The 19,943-nt window shown below is 38.6% G+C and overlaps 1 protein-coding gene across 1 annotated transcript in view; it reads left to right on the top strand.

The window, feature by feature from the left end:
• The window catches only part of Chn2 (chimerin 2), a 330,737-nt gene extending 327,786 nt beyond the window's left edge, over positions 1–2,951 (top strand). Inside the window, exon 13 of the mRNA XM_013024396.1 lies at positions 1,163–2,951. Within this exon, the coding sequence (XP_012879850.1) occupies positions 1,163–1,334 (172 nt within the window). The 3' untranslated portion in view covers positions 1,335–2,951. The remainder of the gene's footprint in view (positions 1–1,162) is intronic.
• The last annotated feature ends 16,992 nt before the right edge of the window (positions 2,952–19,943 follow it).

The following is a 19,943-nucleotide window of genomic DNA, read 5'->3' as shown; positions in this document are numbered from 1 at the left end:
CCTGCCATCACAAGGAAGCCTCCTCTCAGCTGCCCTCTTCAGTGTTATAGCCAATAGAATGTAGAAAAGAAAACCAGACAGCCATAGAAAACTCATGAAGTTACCATAGGCCAGCTAATCATGTTTTGCCCTTCCAAACCAATTTCCTTAACTAGTAGCTCCACTTTTATTTCCACTTCACCACGTTTATTTCCACATTTAGCTCCACTTCACCCAGTAGGTGAAGTCAATGTTAATAACTTAAAAGAAGAAACAAATCTGAAAATTGCATTTTCAAAAATAATCATACTGTTTGCAAAGAAATGGAAGAACCTGGAGAAATTATACTAAGTGAAATGTCAGGTGCAGGGACAAAGGATGTATGTTTTGCCATATTAGAAGCCAGAATTAGTTTATAAACATAGAAGTAAATACTTTGGGTGGTATGCAAGTATATAATGAAATGTAGTAACCGAAATATGTTAGATTCAAAGCAGAACTTAGTGTAATTCCTTAGAAAGACAAAGTCAAACCTCCACAAAATAAACACCAAGAAATGGGCACTTGAAAGGGGTGGGGTGAGGTCAAGAGGAGATGGGTAGACAAATGAAGAGGAAAGAGAAAGGAGAATACAGTGAAGAATTCAATGTAGACCCTACAAAATTAAGAAAAGTGACAGAAGCGGTAGGTTGGGTGAGAATGTTGAAAGGGGTGACATTGATCAAGACTTGTTTTATTCATAAACTGCTTTGATACATGGTTAAAAAAAAAAACTTTCTAGCCAGGACCCAGTGGCTCTCACCTATAATACTAGCTACGTAGGAGGTTAAGATCTGAGGGTCACAGTTCAAAGCCAGCCTGAGCAGGAAAGTCCCTGAATTTATCACCAATTAGTCACCACAGAAATAAAAAAGAAGACACAGCCAGAAAAGTAAGCTGTGACTCAGTGGTATGGTGCTAGCTTCTGCAAAAAAAAAAAAAAAACCTGCAAAAACAAAAAACTCAGGGACAGAGTCCCGGCTCTCAGTGCAAACCTTAGGACTGCCACACAAACACCCACCCTTACACACACACTTTCTGTGGTTGTGCTTCTCAATTTGCTTTTCAGACTTAAATACAGAGTCAGCATGTGAATCCAGCTACAAGTCTACATCATGTGTCAGTGCCCATGTTTGTTTTGCAGGGTGACTATGAATGAAAAGGACAATTTCATGAATGCAGAAAATCTGGGGATAGTGTTTGGGCCCACGCTGATGAGGCCTCCCGAGGACAGCACCCTCACCACGCTCCATGACATGCGGTACCAGAAGCTTATCGTGCAGATTTTAATAGAAAATGAAGATGTTTTGTTCTAATCTATCATGGAAAGGCCCTCGCCCTCTCCAAGCTGATAGAGCAAAAGAAATAAAAATGTTTCTTACACTTGCTTTTTAAACAAGTGACAGAATTTCCTGGACCACAGTGGATTGCAGAGTTGGGAGCCAGGTCTCAGTCATACCCCCCCCCCCCCCCCCTATGTGAGAACAAGGGTTAGGGTGGGAAAATCCCTGGCCTTGGGTCTTTTGCTGTGCCTCGTATGTATGTCTGTTTTGCTGGAAGAGTGATTAATAAATCTTTCTTTAACTTATTAAACAATGTAGACCATTAAGCTTCAGTCTTATCAGTAACGAAAGGGAACTTAATTCAGAAAGGTACTTGATACTGTTAGACATTTTTCGCTTACACAAAGAAGACAATTCTATATGTTAAATGTTAAATGAAACCTATATTGTAAAATGTATTTTTATGTTGGCTGCAAGAATGTTATTTTATTTGAGCAAATAGAATTCAATGCAGTGCATTGATTGATTATACCCTGCATTCTTTGTCCTGCATTCTTGCTGTGATGCCCAGAAAATGCTGACCACAAATGCAGTAGTATCTTGAACATACCTCTCATCCTTACCAGTGATTTTCCATGAGATTTTTACTTCCCACATATGTACTAGCTTTTTGGACAGCTTTTGCTCTTAAGCACTTGCATTCTGCTATTGTATAGTATACATTCATAGCAATTAGAGAATGGCCTGATACAAATTTTCTTTTGATAAATGTGTTGAGAATTCCCAAAGGATATCATAGAATTATTCACAGCTTTCCCCTATGATGAGTGAGTCACCTAGAACATGCAGAATGTGGTCATCTTGAAATGATTAGAGAACACTGGATGTATCTGGGCCATGTTTATTTTTTTGATAGCACTTTTCCTCTTTCTCTTTTCTTCCCAGCCAGGACCTGTGAGTTATAGTAATGGCACATGGGATTCTTGTTTCCTCTTGTCATGTTTCTGTATCAATGCAATGAACCTGCAGAATAATTGTGGATTTTTTGTTTGTTTTCATTTTAGAAACAAACCTATTTTTTAAAGTAAGAATGAATAATGTTGATTTTTACCAAATATGTGTTCCTCCTTAATAAAAAATCTCTCTGTATGGGAAATAATAATTAAATATGATTTATTACTATAGTTTCATCCTGTTGGTTATATTTATCTTAGCATGAGCCTTTCACACCAAGATTTCTATATTTTGTAACATAAGTGAACTATTTAAAACATTGAAAATTGTAAACCTCCTATTTCTTTTTAAAATTCAACTGCAGTGTCTGAAATGATTGTCTGAAATGATTCATGTAATTACCCGTCTTGCTTTGGAGTGGATAGAAGAGAATTGCTGTGTGTCAGATGGAATAAAAAGAGGACCAAAGTGAGTTGTTTCCTGGGAAGATGCCCCTCCTCGGCCCTGCCATTGGCCTGTGCTGCGTCTGGATCTCAAATTGGTTCTCCCTGGTCCTCTTCTCAGTGCTCCTCCCAACTGTACAGTTTTGTTTTGTTGTAGTTTACGTACTTCTTGATACTGTCAAAGATTATCTGGAAACAGTTTTATTTTGTGAAGTGAACAATACTTTGTAATTTATGATAGTGTAAATGGAAGGAAAAGCATTACCTGTATTAAATTCTTCTGTCTATCGTTTTGGAGTATATTCAGAGGAGTGATGTCTGGGGCCGACAGACTGGGGGAATACTCAAAATATTTGGTAATAGATTTTCCCATCATTTCCAAATCACAGGAGAAAGCATCCCATAGAGTCTCTACCTCACTGACCACTGGGTCAGCCAGTAGGTCAACCACTCTTGAGACGGACTGGGTTGTGGCAAAGCAGAAATAAATATAATTAGATTATATTTAGGAAATGAAATTGAAAAGTTTATAGATTGAATTAAGAATCTAGGATGACTTTCAGGTTGCCTAGCTTGGCAGCTATATAATACTGACTGAAATGAAGGACATACACAGGAACTAAAGATTACTTAAGAGAACATGAAGAGGTAGGAACCAGCATCTGTGGCTCACACCTGCAATCCTACCTATTATGGAAGCTGAGATCCTTAGGATTGTGGTTGAAAGTCAGCCTAGGCAGAAAAGTCTAGGAGATTCCATCTTCAAAATACCCAGTAAAAATACTCAGTAAAAAGCCAGGCTGAGGGCATGGCAGGAGCACCAGCCCAATAAGGAAGCAGAGCAAGGTCCAAGCCTTGAGTTCTGACCTCAGTACTGGCTTTGTGTGTGTGTGTGTGTGTGTGTGTGTGTGTGTGTGTGTGTATGTGGGTAGGTGGGTGGGTGTGGGTGTGGGTGGAGAGAGAGAGAGAGAGAGAAAAAGGGAGGGAGAGAGGGAGAGAGAGAGGGAGAGAGAGGAGAGAGAGAAGATCTCAGGAGATTTATTTATAAAGACCATCCTATCTTCAGGTTGGCTCCCCAACATCCTGATACATTTCATTGTTCCTGATGCATAAACTGTTTCAAAATCAATTGGACTCACTTTGCAACATTTATATGTCGAATGTTTTGGAAAGGTTTTCCCAGTTAAATACTTTGTAAATGCAGATAACTCAGTGTTTTGACCTGAATGTGATTCCCCAAAGGGTATATATTGGAACATAATCTCTAGTCCAGTAGTAATTGGAAGTGATTTGGAAGGACATTGACTAAGTCATAATAATGAAGCCCTCATTAAAGGGGATGAGTATTCTCCAGAGAGCACTCTTGTTCAATGTAGCTGTCTATGCTGGAAATCAGGCCTTCTGAAGGTCCTTATCACACATGAAATCTGCCAGCACTTTGGTCCTGGATTTCCTAGACTTCAGAACTGTAACTAAAACAAATGTATGTTATTCATTTATTTCTACCTGGAGATATTTTGTTAAAGCAGCATGGATAGACTAAGACATAAAGCAATATGAATAGACTAAGACATATAATTGAGTTGAAAAGATTTGATCAGAGTCAAGGATCTTTGCTGCCTTTCTATTCCCATTTGTAAATACTTCTCATATATCATATCACAAAGTACTATAGTTGTATATCAACTGCCTCCACCATATAATACAAACTCTTTGATATCAAGCACCTTGGGTAGCCCTTGCATAGGTACCACAGGGCACATCTCTGCTCATCCTGCAAGTCCCAACTCAATAGCCACCTCCCAGGGCCTTCTCTGCCTTCCCCAAGAAGAGAACCTAGGAGATGAACATTTGGAAGCATAGCTGGTTCAGAAAACTATGAAGAGTTGACTCAGGTGGGAAAAGAGAAGAAGGGGAATGAGAATAAACGAGTCTCCTTGAGAGAATCAGGAATCCAGTGCCTAACAAAAAGATGGACTCAGAACAGCCAAACTTGGAAAGATCTTCACACAGCACATTAAGGATAGATTGGAGGGTATAAGACTAGAGACAAAGCTAATCAAGAGGGTTTTACAGATAATCATAGCCTGACTTTATTTATGGCAAGAGTAGAGAAGGGATCAGGACATGGGATATATTTTTAGTTATTTTTGTTGTGCTGGGGATTGAATTCACAGCTTGCTAGGTAAGCATGAAGCATTTACCACTGAGCTATTCCCCTGGCACTTTGTAAAATGTTTTTTGTTTTATTTATTTATTCATTTATTTATTTATTTGTGTATATTGTAAAAGTGATGTACAGAGTGGTTACAGTTACAAAAGTCAGGTGATGTGTACATTTCTTTTTGAACAGTGTCACCTCTTCCCTTGTTTTCTCACAGGTTTTTCCCTCCTTACCCCGCTCCCACACAAGTTATATAATTTATTTTCAACATAGTGTCTAATATCACTACTGCATTTGTTCACCATTTGTCCCACCATTTTTATGCCTGCCAACCTCCCTAAAAGAGATAAACATACATACAAGGCAAAAGGTACAGAAATCAAAACAGCGACAAAGGCGGAAAAAGAAAAAAGAAAAATAACCAAAAAAGCCTTCTTGTTTCCCTTTCGTGGAGTCCATTTCAAAAAACATTATTTTATATGATCATATGCACATAGCTATTGAGCCTTTGTGATCCTCCCCTAAGAATATCCTCCTTTGGTCTCACTGTGTGAACATTTAGAGTTCTATTAAATTTATCATGTCCAAGTGTAGTTTTTTTTTGTTTTTTACCATCCATTGTATCTACTTGTAGGTTTTTAGGGACCTTCTAATTGCTACAAATGAGGGAAACAATGCAACCTATGTTTCTTTGGATTTGGCTTACTTCACTTAATATAAGTCTTTACATTTCCTTATGAATGGTGCAGTATCATTCTTTCTCACCCATTTGTTCCACTGAGAAACATATGGGTTGATCACATAGCTCGGTTATAGTAAACAGTACTGTAATAAACATGGTTGTGCTGGTAGCTTTAGTGTGGCATTATTTGTGGATAAATGCCCAGAAGGGGAATTGCTGGGTCATAGAGAAGCTCTATGTTTTAGTCTTTTGAAGAACCTCCATACTGCTTTTCAGAGTGGTTGAACAACTTTACATTCCCACCAACAGTGGAGTAGCATTCCCTTTTAGTCACATACCTGCTAGCATCTGTTATTGTTAGTTCTCTTGATAATGGCCATTTTGACTGGGGAGAGGTAAAATCTCAATGTTATTTTGATTTACATTTATTTTCTATCCAAAGATGTTGAACATTTCTTCATGTGTCTATTGGCCATTCTTACTTCTTCTGAGAAGTCTCTCAGTCTTTAGCTCATTTATTAATTGGGTTGTTTCCTGAGGATTTGTTTTTGGGTGGTTAATTTTTTGAATTCTAAGTTTATTTTAGATATGAGACCCTTGTCTGATGCATAGCTGGTAAAAAATTTTTCCCATTCTGTGGGCTGTCTATTTATCATGCTAACTATGTCCTTTGCTATGCAGAACTCTTCAGTTTGACACAACCCCATTTATCCAGTCTCTTTGATTTATTGTGATTCTGGATCTTAGGAAGTTTCAACCCATGCCTAGGAGCTCTAGTGTTTCCCCTATCCCTTCCTGTAATATTTTCATGGTATTTGGCTTTACATTGAGGTCTTTGATCCACTTGGAATTAGTTCTGGTACAGGGCGATATATAGGATTTAGCCAATTTTTTTTCTGAACATGTATAGCAAATTCTGCCAGCATCATTCATTGAAGAGGCTATCTTTCTTGGGTTTGGGGCTCCCTTATCAAATTATAGGTGGATATTAGTCTATGGGTTCATTTCTGGGACTTCTGTTCTATTCCATGGGTTTTCAGGCCTATTCTTGTGCCAGCTCCCCTGGAGCTTCTTATCTTTAGTTATTTTTCAAATAGGGTCTAGTCTGGACCACAGTCTCCTACCTATGGCTCCAAGTAACTGAGACTACAGGCATGAACCATCATTCTAACTTGTTTATTGAGAATGGATCATGCTAACTTTTGCCAAATTTAGCCTCAAACTGCAATCCTCCTGCTCTCCATGTCTTGAGTAGAAGATGTTAAAAGTGTGAGCTACTGTTCTACTGGATATGCATTCTTTAGGAAGTAATCAGTTTGATGTCAGGATTAAAATGAAGGAAGAGAAAAGCCTCAGATTATTTTTTTATACATAACAAAGTAGATGTCTAGGAAGGCAAGAGACTACAATAGCAAAGTTAGTTGGGAAAATATGTGGGTTCAGCCTGTGTGATGGGTTTGGTGCTAGTGATTTACCAGGTAGAAAGGTCTGGTTGGTGAATACAGCTCAGGAGAGAGCAATGAGGTAATGGATTTGGCTAAATCTAGTAGTATACTGACTGGGTGAAGTAAAGAGAGTCAAAAAGGGAACTCAGGTAAGAACAAACATTAAAGAATAGCAAGCTCAGAAAACTTTGTGGGAAAATCAAGAAATGTGAGAGGAGGAGGCAAAGTTAGGAGTACAAGATGAAGAGAGATAACTGGTAACTTATCAAGAGTATTTCAGCAGAGATGGTGAGGTGAAAGATGATTACTGGACCAGGGAAAGAACATAGAACCCAAAGTGAATCTTGGCAAGGAAAAACAAAACTCTACTTCCATAGGCCTGCGATCTCCCTTGATAAAGCAAATCATCTCTAAAGCAAAGTTTTCTCTATTATGTTTGTACACTCTTTTTTTTTATTGTGAAAATACTGTTCAGAGGGGTTACAATTACATGGGCAAGATAATGAGTACATTTCTTATCAAGCATTGTAGGCTCCTCCTTTGTTCCCCTTCCCCTTCCCATCCTCCCCCCCCCCACCGCCCCCCACCAAATCCTCCCGGCTCCCCACCCCCGCCCCCTGCACCAACACTTTTTTCAATAAATTAGTTCTTCTAAATCTTCAAAATGAAATAAGTAAATAATAGTAAAAAGTAAAATGAAAGTAAAAATAAAAGAAAAATAACAAAATAATAGTAAGCAATAGTAAAATAAAAGGTAAAAATAAAATAAATAAAATAATAATAAGTAAATAATAAAAAATAAAATTTTAAAAGCAAATAAAAAATTAAAAAATACTTCCCATAATAGTTATTATGGGAATATATCTTTGGCACTCTATTTATTAAGTATGATAACTTTTTTCCTGAATCTTAATCTGTGAAATGAATATAATTTTGGTCTGTTCCAATTATACAATCTAAAAACATATTCAAGCCACCCTCCTAACCTCCCAGGATATTGTTTGTTTGATTGCTTTGTTTTTTTTGTTTTATGCTGGTGCTAGGCCAGTTTTCCCTGAGCTTTATTGCTAAAGACAAGTACTCTATCACTTGAGTCACAGCTCTACTTCCAGGTTCTTAAAGGAGATAAGAATCACATGAACTTTCTTGCTTGGTCTGGCTTCAAACCATGATCCTCAGATCTTAACCTCCTGAATAGCTAGGATTACAGGTATGAGCCACCAGTGCCCAGCTTCCCCAGAAATTTAAAGGTCAGTTGAGATTCTAAATATGAAAACTCAAAATAAAATGGATAATAATGCACAAATAGTAGTTTTTTTTGGGGGGGTCCGGTCGTGGGGCCTGAACTCTGGGCCTGGGCGCTGTCCCTCAGCTCTTCAGCTCAAGGCTAGCGCTCTACCACTTGAGCCACAGCGCCACTTCAGGCTTTTTTCTTTTTGCTTATGTGATGCTGAGGAATTGAACCCAGGGCCTCATGCATGCAAGGCAAGCACTCTACCACTGAGCCACCTTCCCAGCCCCACAAATAGTCATTTTTACAGTTCAGATTTCTTTTAAATCAAGAACCCTGCTAAGTTTAGTCCATCCATAGCAATTTTAAAGAATGAGAACTGCTAAGAATGGAACATGACATCCTGTCAGGGAAAGCCCAGAACTGTAAGAATCAAACCCACTAGTCAAACAGAAGTCCACCTTGGAATGAACTTCTTTTTTCAAGTATAAGCAGGAAGATCTGTCAGGATAAAAATGGCTGGGTGCTGGTAGCTTGTGTCTATAATCCTAGCTACTTACATGGCTAAGATCTGAGAATTGTGAATCAAAGCCAGCTTGGGTAGAAAAGTCCATGCGATTCTTATCTCTAATTAACCAAGAAAAAGCCAGAAGTGGAAGTGTGACTTAAGTGGTAGAGAGCCAGCCTTGAGCAAAAAATTCCCAGGACTTGAGTTCAGTCCCTAGTATCAGCACACATATACACATGCACACACACACACACACACGCACACACACACACTAGTCCTTTTAAGGCCAGAAATTTAGTGCCATGATTTGATCAATTTAAGCATATGTGTATATGTGTACAACTACTCTAAAAGGCAATTTAGAGATTTCTCAAAAAAACTAAACAGAACTTCCCTATGATCCAGCACTACTTTTGGGCTTCTCCCTTTCTTTCTTTCTTTCTTTCTTTCTTTCTTTCTTTCTTTCTTTCTTTCTTTCTTTCTTTTTTTTTTTTTTGTTGGTCGTGAGGCTTGAACTCTGGGCCTGATTGCTGTCCCTCAGCTCTTCTCAAGGTGAGTGCTCTACCAGTTGAGCTATAGCGCCACTTCCTACTCTTGGGCTTCTATCCAGAGAATTACAAGTCAGAATATAGTAAAGACTCTTGTACATCCATGTTTATTGCTTCTCAATTCATAATAGCCAAGTTATGGAAACCTCCCAGATGCCCTAAAATGGATGAGTAGGTCAAGAAAGGGTGGTGCATATATACAATGGAATTTTACTTATCTATCAAAAAGAATAATTGATCATTTTCATGTAAATGAATGAACCTAGGAAAAACTAGGCTAAGTCAGGTTTAGAGACAAATGGCACATGTTTTCTCTTTTATGTGGAGGTTAGAGCTAAAATACAAGCATACACGGTAACATATGCAAGGCCATATGCATCTATACACAAACTTAATGGTGGCATACTTAGTTATTACTCATTTGCATATAAAACTAATGAACTGTTAGTTGTCCTTTAAACAACTAATGAACTGTTTATGAAAATGAATACCAGAAAGTGGAAACCTGTTTCTGTGGGGAGGGAGAAGAGGGAACACACGAATAGAGGAAGGAAAGATGAGCAAATAAGAATATTATGTTTAATATACACTATGTAAAACTTGAACTATGAAACTCGAGGTTAGGAATGGCAGGGGAGAAATGGGGAGAATGATGAGAGTGATGACATTAATTAATAATATTGTACTCGTAACCTGAATTATGGGATTGAAAGCTCTTTGTCCAACTAGTTAATAATTCTTTAAAAAGACAAAAATAGCCCTTTTAGGGCCAGAAACTTAGTGCCATGATTGGAGTCAACCTTAAGTATGTATGTGCATGGTCTATGCATGGTGTGTGCATGTGAGCTAGAGAAATGAAATTCTTCTCCAGAGGGTCAATAATAAAACACACAAAATCTTTATGGGCTCACTGATCTTGGATGTTGACCTCTCCCTTCCTCAGGAACAATCCCCAAAGGGCAAGGGCAAGTTAATACCAATAGCCCTCTCTGTACAGCAGCTTTACAACAAAATAAAATTTTAAAAAATACCAGTAGCCCGTATAGACTCCTTCCTGAGCATTAACTACTGACCTCGAATAATGAGACAATCATTCAACTACAGGAAGCAGTAGATCTAGCAATCAGGAATGTTTTGCTGCCTTTAATAAAGATCTATAAGGCTTAAACAATAAAGACATTGATTGTTTTGTACATCTCAAAAAGCAGGGCTGTAGGACATCTACAAAGTTGCTGTCTTTGTGTTCCACCACACACAGCTGTTTCTCAGGTGTTTCTCCTAGGTTTCACTTCACGTGGTTGCAACACAGTAGCTGCAAAGATGATAAAGATACTGCCTTTGTCTCCTGTGTATCCCAGTTAACAACGGAAGAACTTTCCTAGGAGTCTCCCTCAAATGACTACTCATACTGACCAGAATCACTTTGCATGATCATGGCATGGCCAGAACCGAGCAAGGGGCATGAAATCAATGTGATCAATTTAGGTCAATAGTGGTTCTCAAAGTAACTTTCCTTGATCAGCAGCAACACAGTCTAGGATTTGATGAAAAGTAAAATGGGGGCATAATTTCCTAGAGGAACTCTGCAAAAAAATATATAGACTTCAATGCATATACATGTGTGTATAAATACATATATACATCTTCCACAAAGTGATGTTTTAGAATCATCAGAACTTATGTCTGAAGAAAGCTGCATTGCTTTATTCAAGGGGTTTGGATACCTAAAAATAAATCTGAATGCTTTAGCAAAGAAGGGCACAAATGCTTCAGCATTATAGAGGTTGTTCATATTCTTGGAGGCTACATAGAATTTTCTACTCCCTATCGCCACCCTCAATATCAAAAGACTCCACAGGCCCAAACTCATAACTATAAGGCCAACTCTAGTGTAACATTATCTAAACTATCAGCCTTGTGAGGGCCAAAGTCTGGCCTGCTTTGCTCACTACCCTACTCCTTACTGGCACAATAGACACTCCAAGCTTAATGGCATATATCTCTTCCACAAATAGTGCTGTTTGGAGGGAGGGAGGAAGGGGATTGTAAAGTCAGGAGAATCTATAAGTGCACATTGACTCTTTTGCTTTATTAGAACTATGCCTAACATCCAAACCCTCCAATTATTTCCAAATTTTTCCAAAACAGGACATTTCCTTGGGAATGGTCCATCTTTCATACATGTAACATTCACCAGGTCCATTCTCCTTGTTTACAGTAGGAATATTTAAGCCTCAACAACTCCACTTGGAGAGTATAAAGGTCTAGATATCAGTAGCTTTCTTTGGTCTCGACTCTATTTCAAGTAGATAGGACAGGCCAAGTGCCCAGTCCGGAGAGATTTCAGCTTAAATCTCAGTACATCATTTTCTAAGAGTGTAGCACTGGAAAAAATTACTTTAAGGCCTCAGTTTAATAATCATTAAGATGGATTTATACTGGTTCCTATTCCATGATATCACTGTGAATCTTGAGATAATCTATGGACAGGACTCAGAATGGAGTTTTAGGCATAGAGTAAAGAAAGTAAATAACTTGCTTAAAAATCAATTGGATGCCCATGGCTAACTACATGCCCTAGCTACTCAGGAGGCTGAGCTCCAGGGATAACAGTTCATAGCTCAGACAGATAAAGTCTAAGAAACTATTTCCAATTAGCCAGAAAAGCTGAAAGTGGGAGCTGTGGCAGAGCACTAGCCTTGAGCAAAAAAGCAAAGTGAAAAATATGAGGTCCTGAGTTCAAGCCCCAGTAATATATATATATATATATATATATATATATATATATATATAACATATATATGTTAATATATATTTAAAAAAATCAAGAGCTTTTGGACATGCGATCACCATGAGTGTTCCTTCCTCACATCACATACTTTCTCTTCATCACGTACTGAGAACAGTAAATGAGATCACATAAATGAGGACAGTAAGGGAATGTTAACAGTTTCCTGACCCATGAGCTTTGGAAGCCAAGCCACGGCTATCCCATGCAGAGGAATACAGAGCAAAGCCAGCATGATAAGAACATGAGATTTAGAGCCCCAGGACCTGATTCAGTCAGAAATCAAGACCTTCAAAATGCTGAACTTCAGTTTTCTCCCTTTTGAAACATGAAAGCTGATGCTTGACTTCTGGATCCCACAACCTCATGGGATGTTACCAAAGCCAGCTAGCACGGAAGCAAGCATGGACTCTCTGCCTCTGTCCCTCGATAAAGCCCGCAGCACAGGTGCACCTCCAAAGCTGACTCCTGCCGCACTTTCTGTTAAGGATATCCACTTTGGCTTCAAATGCTATCTGTCAACAAATCCAAATTATCTCCCAGATCCAATGTGCTTCCCAATTTTCTGTAATAGATCCTTTTGGCTTAAACAAGCCTGCCATCGATTGCAGCCAACGATGAACTCGTCTGTGTCTCCACCATTCGGCTCCTTCAAATCATCTACATGCATCACACTTAAAGGTTTTAGAAATTCAGGTTGGAGTCTTAATCCTGTTCTCTTTCTTCTTCCTAATTCCTTGGCACATTCTATATGTTTGCCACATATGTTCAACGTAGACTATGTTTTATAAATATGTATATATGTTATGTAGACGTGACCCTGTATTATTCTAAAACCGACTGTCTCAATATGATGTTTTTGATACATATATATCTACTTCAACCATTCCAACCAAACAGTTGGATTAATTTCTTCTTTTGCTGCTGATAGATACTAAGCAATTACCTTCTTTTCTATTGATATCAACATTTCTAGTAACACATGAGCTAAAAGAGGAATTGTTATGTCAGAAAATATGCATATCATTACTTTTATTAGACATCCTTCAAAGTAACTATCATTTCATATTCTCATCAACTGTTTTTAGAGCTCCTGTTAATTTTTACCATTGCCAAACCTAAATATTTTGCTAATCTGTGGTAATAAAATGATGTGTTGTGTTTTAATTTACAAAATTGACCTTTATATTTTTTGTTGTCATTTTGGAGGCTTGAACTCTGGTCCTGGGCATGATCCCTGAGCTCTTCAGCTCAAGGCTAGTGCTCTACCACTTGAGACATAGCACCACTTCTGGTTTTCTGGTGGTTTGTTGGAGATAAAAGTCTCACAAACTTTCCTGCTCTGGCTGACTTCAAACTGCAGTTCTCAGATCTCAGCCTCCTGAGTAGCTAGAATTACAGCTCTAATTTTATCACGTTAAACCTCTGTAAAGTCAAGAAATTATCATTTGAGGGACTGGGAAGTTGGCTCAGTGGTAGAGCACTTGCCTTTCATACCCCAGGCCCTGGGTTCGATTCCTCAGGACCACATAAGCAAAAAGAAAAAAGCCGGAAGTGGCGCTGTGGCTCAAGTGGTAGAGCGCTAGCCTTAAGCTGAAGAGCTGAGGGACAGTACTCAGGCCCAGAGTTCAGGTCCCATGACAGGACCCAAAAAAAAAAAAAAGAAAGAAATTATCATTTGAACCACTTTGTCAGGAACCATCCAAATTCACAATTTAATCACTTTATTTTATTTTATTTATTTATTCATTTTTTGGTCCTGAGCTTGAACTCAGGGCTTGGATGCTGTCCTTAAGGGTTTGTTGTTGTTGTTGTTGTTGTTGTTTTATGCTCAAAACTAGTTGTTTTATGCTCAAAACTAGTACTGTATTACTTGAGCCACAGCTCCACTTCTGGCTTTTTGGTGATTAAATGGAGATACAAGGCTCATGGACTGCCTGGGCTGACTTTGAACAGTGATCTTTGGATCTCAGCCTCCAGAGCTGCCTGGTGTGAACACAGTTACCCAGCAACTTTTATCTCTTTTGTCATATCTATTGCTACCAGTTTGTCCAGGTCATTGTCCTCTCTCACTGGAAACACTGTGCAGAATATTTTCCTAAATCCTTCATCTACTTTGACTTTCTATTCCAACACAGTGAATAGAAAGATCCTGTTAAAAACACATCAGATCTTGTCACTATCATACCTAAAACCCTATACTGATTTCCATTCAGAATGAAGGCCAGTCTTTACAATTCTGCACAAAACCTACCTTCATAACTGCTCTGAATCTATAAATTCACTGATCTTTTCTCCTGCTACTGTGGCCCATGTTTAATGCCCCTGCAGGCTCTTTCCTTCTAATGTTCCTCCAACAGACTAAGCACACTCTTATCTTGTCTTGGTCTTCCCATTTCTCTTCCATCTGCCTGGAATACTCTTTTTCCATTTATCTAAATGGCCATCCCTTTCTCTCATGCCCATGAACCATGTAATTGGGAATGTGTCAACACAGGGTACCTAGTGCAGGCCTGAATATATGGTAAAAAGGATTAGCAGAAACTTCTTCTCTACATATCTGGCAGAGAAGCATCTTAAAGAAGGCCAGAGGGACATATGGCTTGAGCTTCACATGGAAATGCCCAATATTGCTCTCTTTTTCATGTAGAGCTAAGATTGGCTACTATAATTTGGATATTGAATATCTCCTTAGAATTCTGTTCCCAGGATAGTGCTGTTGGAATGCAGTGGTAACTTTAAGAGGAGATCCTAGAGACATTGAGGCATGGCTGAAAGAGATCAGAGTTCTTTCTTTGTTTTGCATTCTGGCCATGAAATATGCAGGTTGCTCTGCCATTACTGTCTGTATGGCCAAACAGCACCTCCCAACAGAGGTTTAAAAAAAAAGGGTTCCATGTAGTAATAGGCTAGAACCTCTGAATCTACAAGCCAAAATAAACCATTCTCTTTTGTGTATGTTCATTCTCTCAAGTATTTTATTATAGTGACAGAAAGCTAACAGAGTGGCCGTCCATAAGGGAAGTAAAACAATTTATTTTTAGTGCCAAGTGTTGTGGCAGGTTCTAGAAAATGCCAACATTTGGATTCTTTGAGGCTTTTAGTCCTGTGAGAAATTACTGAGTTCAGGGAGAAAAGAGAGATGTGATTTTTTATTTATTTTTGGGGGGAGGGGTCCGGTCTTGGGGCCTGAACTCTGGGCCTGAGCACTGTCCCTCAGCTCTTCAGCTCAAGGCCAGCGCTCTACCACTTGAGCCACAGTGCCACTTCTGGCTTTTTTTCTTTTTGCTTATGTGGTGCTGAGGAATCAAACCCAGGGCCTCATGCATGCAAGGCAAGTGCTCTACCACTGAGCGCCTTCCCAGCCCAGAGTTGTGATTTTTTTAAAGAGAAATTCATCTCTAGTTTTCTTTCCAATCCTTCCTTCATTCCTTCTTTCCTTCCTTCCTTCCTTCATTCTTTCCTTCCTTCCTTCCTTTTTTCTTACTTTCTGATTTCCTTTCCTGGAAAAAGTTGCATAAATGTATTACTTCCTTTCCTGGAAGAAGCTGTATAGAATTATCACTAATTCTTCCTTTGAATGTTTAGTAGAACTCAATTGTGAAACTGGGTATAGAATTTTCTTTTTAGAAATTAGTTGTAAGTCTTACCTCTGTCTCTGTGTCTGTCTCTCTTCCCTCATTTGTCCCACACCTAGGGCTTGAACTCAAGGCCTACGCACTGTCCCTGAACTTTTTGTTGCTTTAGTTATTGTTCAAACTTTGTTCTTTACTCCTTGAGCAGCAGTTCTACTTCCAGCTTTTTTTTTCTTTTTCTTTTTTTTTTTTACTTCTGCCCAGGCTGTCTTTGAATCATGATCCTCAGATGTCAGCCTCCTGAGTAGCTAGGATTACAAGCATGAGACACCTGTGTTAGCAAGTTTTATTTCTTTAAAGAAACAAAAGTTTGCACTTTTTAAAGAAATGCTCATTTCACCAAGTTTTGAAATTTTTATAGTGATTCATGGAGGTCTGAAGGCCTCAGGAGCTACAATTAATCCCTTTATTTAAATTCCTGATATTAGCAATTTCCATTTTCTCTCTCTTAACCTATCCTACAGGTTTTCTGATTTTGTTGATTGTTTTTCAAGGAAATCGGTTTTTTTTTCCTTTATCAGTTTTTTTCTGTGCCCCATGCCATTATTTTCTACTCTGACCTTCATCATTTCCTTTCTATTCTCACACTTAAAAACTACAACAGCCCCATAAACAAAAGTGAATAAAGATTCACCATGGCATTCATCACCTAATAAATATTTAATTTAACTATTACCTGAACATAGCTATGAGGAAAACTTTGTTGTCTTCTTTATTTACTATAACATTGTACTGATGTTAGCAGAGTACCTGTGGTCCATGCTTTTCAGGAGACTAAAACCTGGAGGAACTCAGATCAAAGCCAGCCTGCATAAAAATATCCATGACAGTCTGTCTCAAATTAACCATCCAAAAGCCTAAGTAGAGGGAGGCATGGCTCAAGTAGTAGAGTGTTAGCTGAACATGCAAAGCTGAGCAAGTTGAATGAGAGCAGGAGTCCCTGAGTCCAAATCCCAGGAACAGCATAATAAATAAATTAATAAATAAAATAACAATTACTAGCCAAGCTCCAGTGGCTCCAGTGGCACCTGCAATAGTAACCAGTCCAGAGAATGAAATCTAGCAGATATTGGTTCCAAGCCTGGCCAGGTAGAAAAGAACATAAGATTCCATCTCCAATTAACCAGGAAAATGTCCAGCTGGCACAGAGTAGCTCAAGTGATAGAGTCTCAGTTAAGGAAGCAAAGCTGAGCAAGAGCAAGGCCCTGAGTTCAAAGACCAGTACCAGCAAACTAATATTTATAATTGTTTACAAGGATGAAACCCTTGTAATGTACTGTAAACACCTCAATAAAATTCATCCCTTAAACTTAAGTGTACTATTACTTTAATAAAATAAGAACAAATCCCCCCCCCAAAATAATGGTGCTGTGTTGTCTGAATCAGCAGAGCCATGACACACCTATTTTTTTCCTCCTTCAAATGTAATTGGGTGATGCAGGTTATATACGGAGATTCCAGGAGTCAATGGCACAGCACCTGTTAAACATATTTTCTGAATTATATGCTCAGCTCACAGTCTGGTATGGACTTTATTTCTAAGGATTTTTTTCCTTGTAATTTTACACTTTTTTTTCTTGTAGCATATATATAAGTGCTTAACTGAGCACACTTCCTCCTTAACCATAGGAAATGCAATTTTGGTGAAGAGATTGCTTGTATCATATGCCTAGAGCTTCTGTTTAATTCGATTTAGTCATTAAGAATGTTCCTGAAAGTAGTTAAACTCAGAGCACATTGTAGTATATTAAATATTCTACAAATAAAATTAGCATTATATTGGGGGGAGAGAACTGGCCCCAACCAACAGTACTGACGATGCTTTTCAAAAATTTTTGCCCTTACTTCCCAAAGCCCTTGGAATTGGTCAATTGAGTAATGTGTTCCCATAGTTTTTCCACACAGGCAGTGAAAAAAAAATTAGTCAAGAGAAACACCCATTTATGGAGTGTCCATTATGTGGCAGACATAGTACTTTATTCTTGGCAACTACCCAGAGAAGTAGATCGATCTATCCCCACTTTGCATATAAGAAAATTAGAGCCTAAAGATTCTAATTTACCCAAGGCCACACACAACCAGTAAAAAGAAAAACAACCATCAAGTTTTTTGCAAGAAATATATGCAAGTTTTTCCATTTCCTAACAAATGTGGCAATGTCATTCTTTCTGATGGAGGCATAGAATTCCATTGTGTATATATACCACATTTTCTTGATCCATTCATCTCCTGAGGGGCATCTGGGTTGGTTCCATATCTTAGCTATGGTAAATAATGCTGCAATGAACATAGTTGTGCTGGTAGCTTTAGTGTGGTCTTGTTTGTAAATATTTGGGTAAATGCCCAAAAGTGGGATTCATGGGTCATAGGGGAGCTCTATGTGAAGTCTTTTGAGGAACCTCCATACTGCTTTCCAAAGTGGTTGAACAAGTTTACATTCCCACCAACAATGAAGTAAGGTTCCTTTCTGTCCACATCCCCTCCAGCATCTGTTGTTGTTAGAGTTCTTGATTTTTGCCGTTCTAACTGGAGTGAGGTGGTATCTCAATGTTGTTTTGATTTGCATTTCTTTTATGGCTAGGGATGTTGAACATTTCTTCATGTGTCTATTGGCCATCCTTCTTTCTTCTTCAGAGAAGTTTCTCTTTAAGTGAAGTAAGCCAGGCCCAAAGAAACATAGGTCCCATGGTTTCCCTTATTTGCAATATCTAGTATATGTATGAGTCAAGCGGAAAAGGTCAGATAATGTGATGTCAGGAAAATGAACCCTTAGACATGTATTTTAATGTTTTTTCTTTCATGCATGTGTTTCTAACGCATTTATAAGACTATCTCTTTGTTGCTTTGTATGTCCCTCCCCCACAGTATAACCCCTGCTTTCACTATATTTGATGTGAGTATAACTTGTGGAGGAGAGGGGGAAAAAACAGTTGTTTAAGGATACAGGTGGACCTGATGCAACAACGAGAAGTATAAGTTGTCATGTCCAAAACGAGCTTTACAATGTCGGTCGGGGGGGGGGAGGGGGTGGGAGGAGAAGGGTTGGGATTGGGGGGGAGGGGGGAGGCTTGGAAGGGATGTGAAGGGTAAACCAAAGGAGGAGGCTGCAATGCTTGGTAAGAAATGTACGCATTATCCTGCCCATGTAATTGTAACCCCTCTGTACAGTATGTTCACAAATAAAAAATAAATAAATAAATAAAAAGAAATATATGCAATTTTATTTCCAAGAATTAGTTTGAGTTTTGAGTGTTCTGTGATTCCATATAGCCTTACTCCCTAAGAAATAACATGCGATTTTCACATTTATTTTAAATGGGAAACTTAGAAGACAGAATATTTAAAGCATAGTCATCTCTTCTGATTTAATATCTTGATAGCAAGAGAAGTTTGTGGATAATTAAATGGCAAGTGTAGATTTTAAATAACCATGTCAGAAGAAATTATCAGGCACAAAGTAATTCAAACCAAATCAAAACAACTCAATGCCCTGTGACCTTGAAAAAAATCAGTTCAACTTCCTGCTGGAATTGTGGAATCTCTAGCAGTTACCCATCACCATGGCTCTGGCCATTACAAGTTCAAAACAGAATGTGTAGTAAAAATTCAAATATTTGTGAAATTTACTTTGTACATGAAATCACACCAAATTTTACTGATAATATATGTGATACACCTGTGTTTTCATCAAGCCTCCCCTGACACCCTCAGAACTAAGAAAGCAGCTATTCCTTAAGGATTCTGTTAGCAGCCAATTCTTAAGGATTGTCCACTAGTAAATTGCCTCACCTTGACAAAGGTGAGGAAGCAAAGGATCACTGACTGCATCCTGTTCCTTTCATCAGATAACCGCCTTCTACCTGTGCTCCTATGACCCCAGGCACGGAGACACAGACCAACCACAAAAGAGAAAATACAACCTGGCAAACAGAGCATAACCAAATCAACATTTCACCAGCAGTAGTGAACAGGTCACCTTTGAAAGGAGCTAGGCTAGCTCAGCCCTGACCTGGAATCAGATGACCAGCTAGAGAATAGCGTCTGGAATGATAGCACATGACTTTTGCTTACATCAATGATTTCCTAAGAAATAAGAAAGTTGAATTATCTTCCTTTCCTCCAAGAATCCAGATATTTTGGAGCCTTCCAGGATTTCATGTCTGCCAGAGTATGTATCTATTTCCTAAAATCTCAGCAGCTTTCTTCTGCCATTACATTATTATGCCCCATCTTTATCCTACCAC

Source organism: Dipodomys ordii, unplaced genomic scaffold (assembly GCF_000151885.1).
Source record: "Dipodomys ordii isolate 6190 unplaced genomic scaffold, Dord_2.0 Scaffold76, whole genome shotgun sequence".
NCBI lineage: Eukaryota > Metazoa > Chordata > Mammalia > Rodentia > Heteromyidae > Dipodomys > Dipodomys ordii.
The sequence above is the reverse complement of the archived record's forward strand: the minus strand, read 5'-3'. Positions and strand labels throughout refer to the sequence as shown.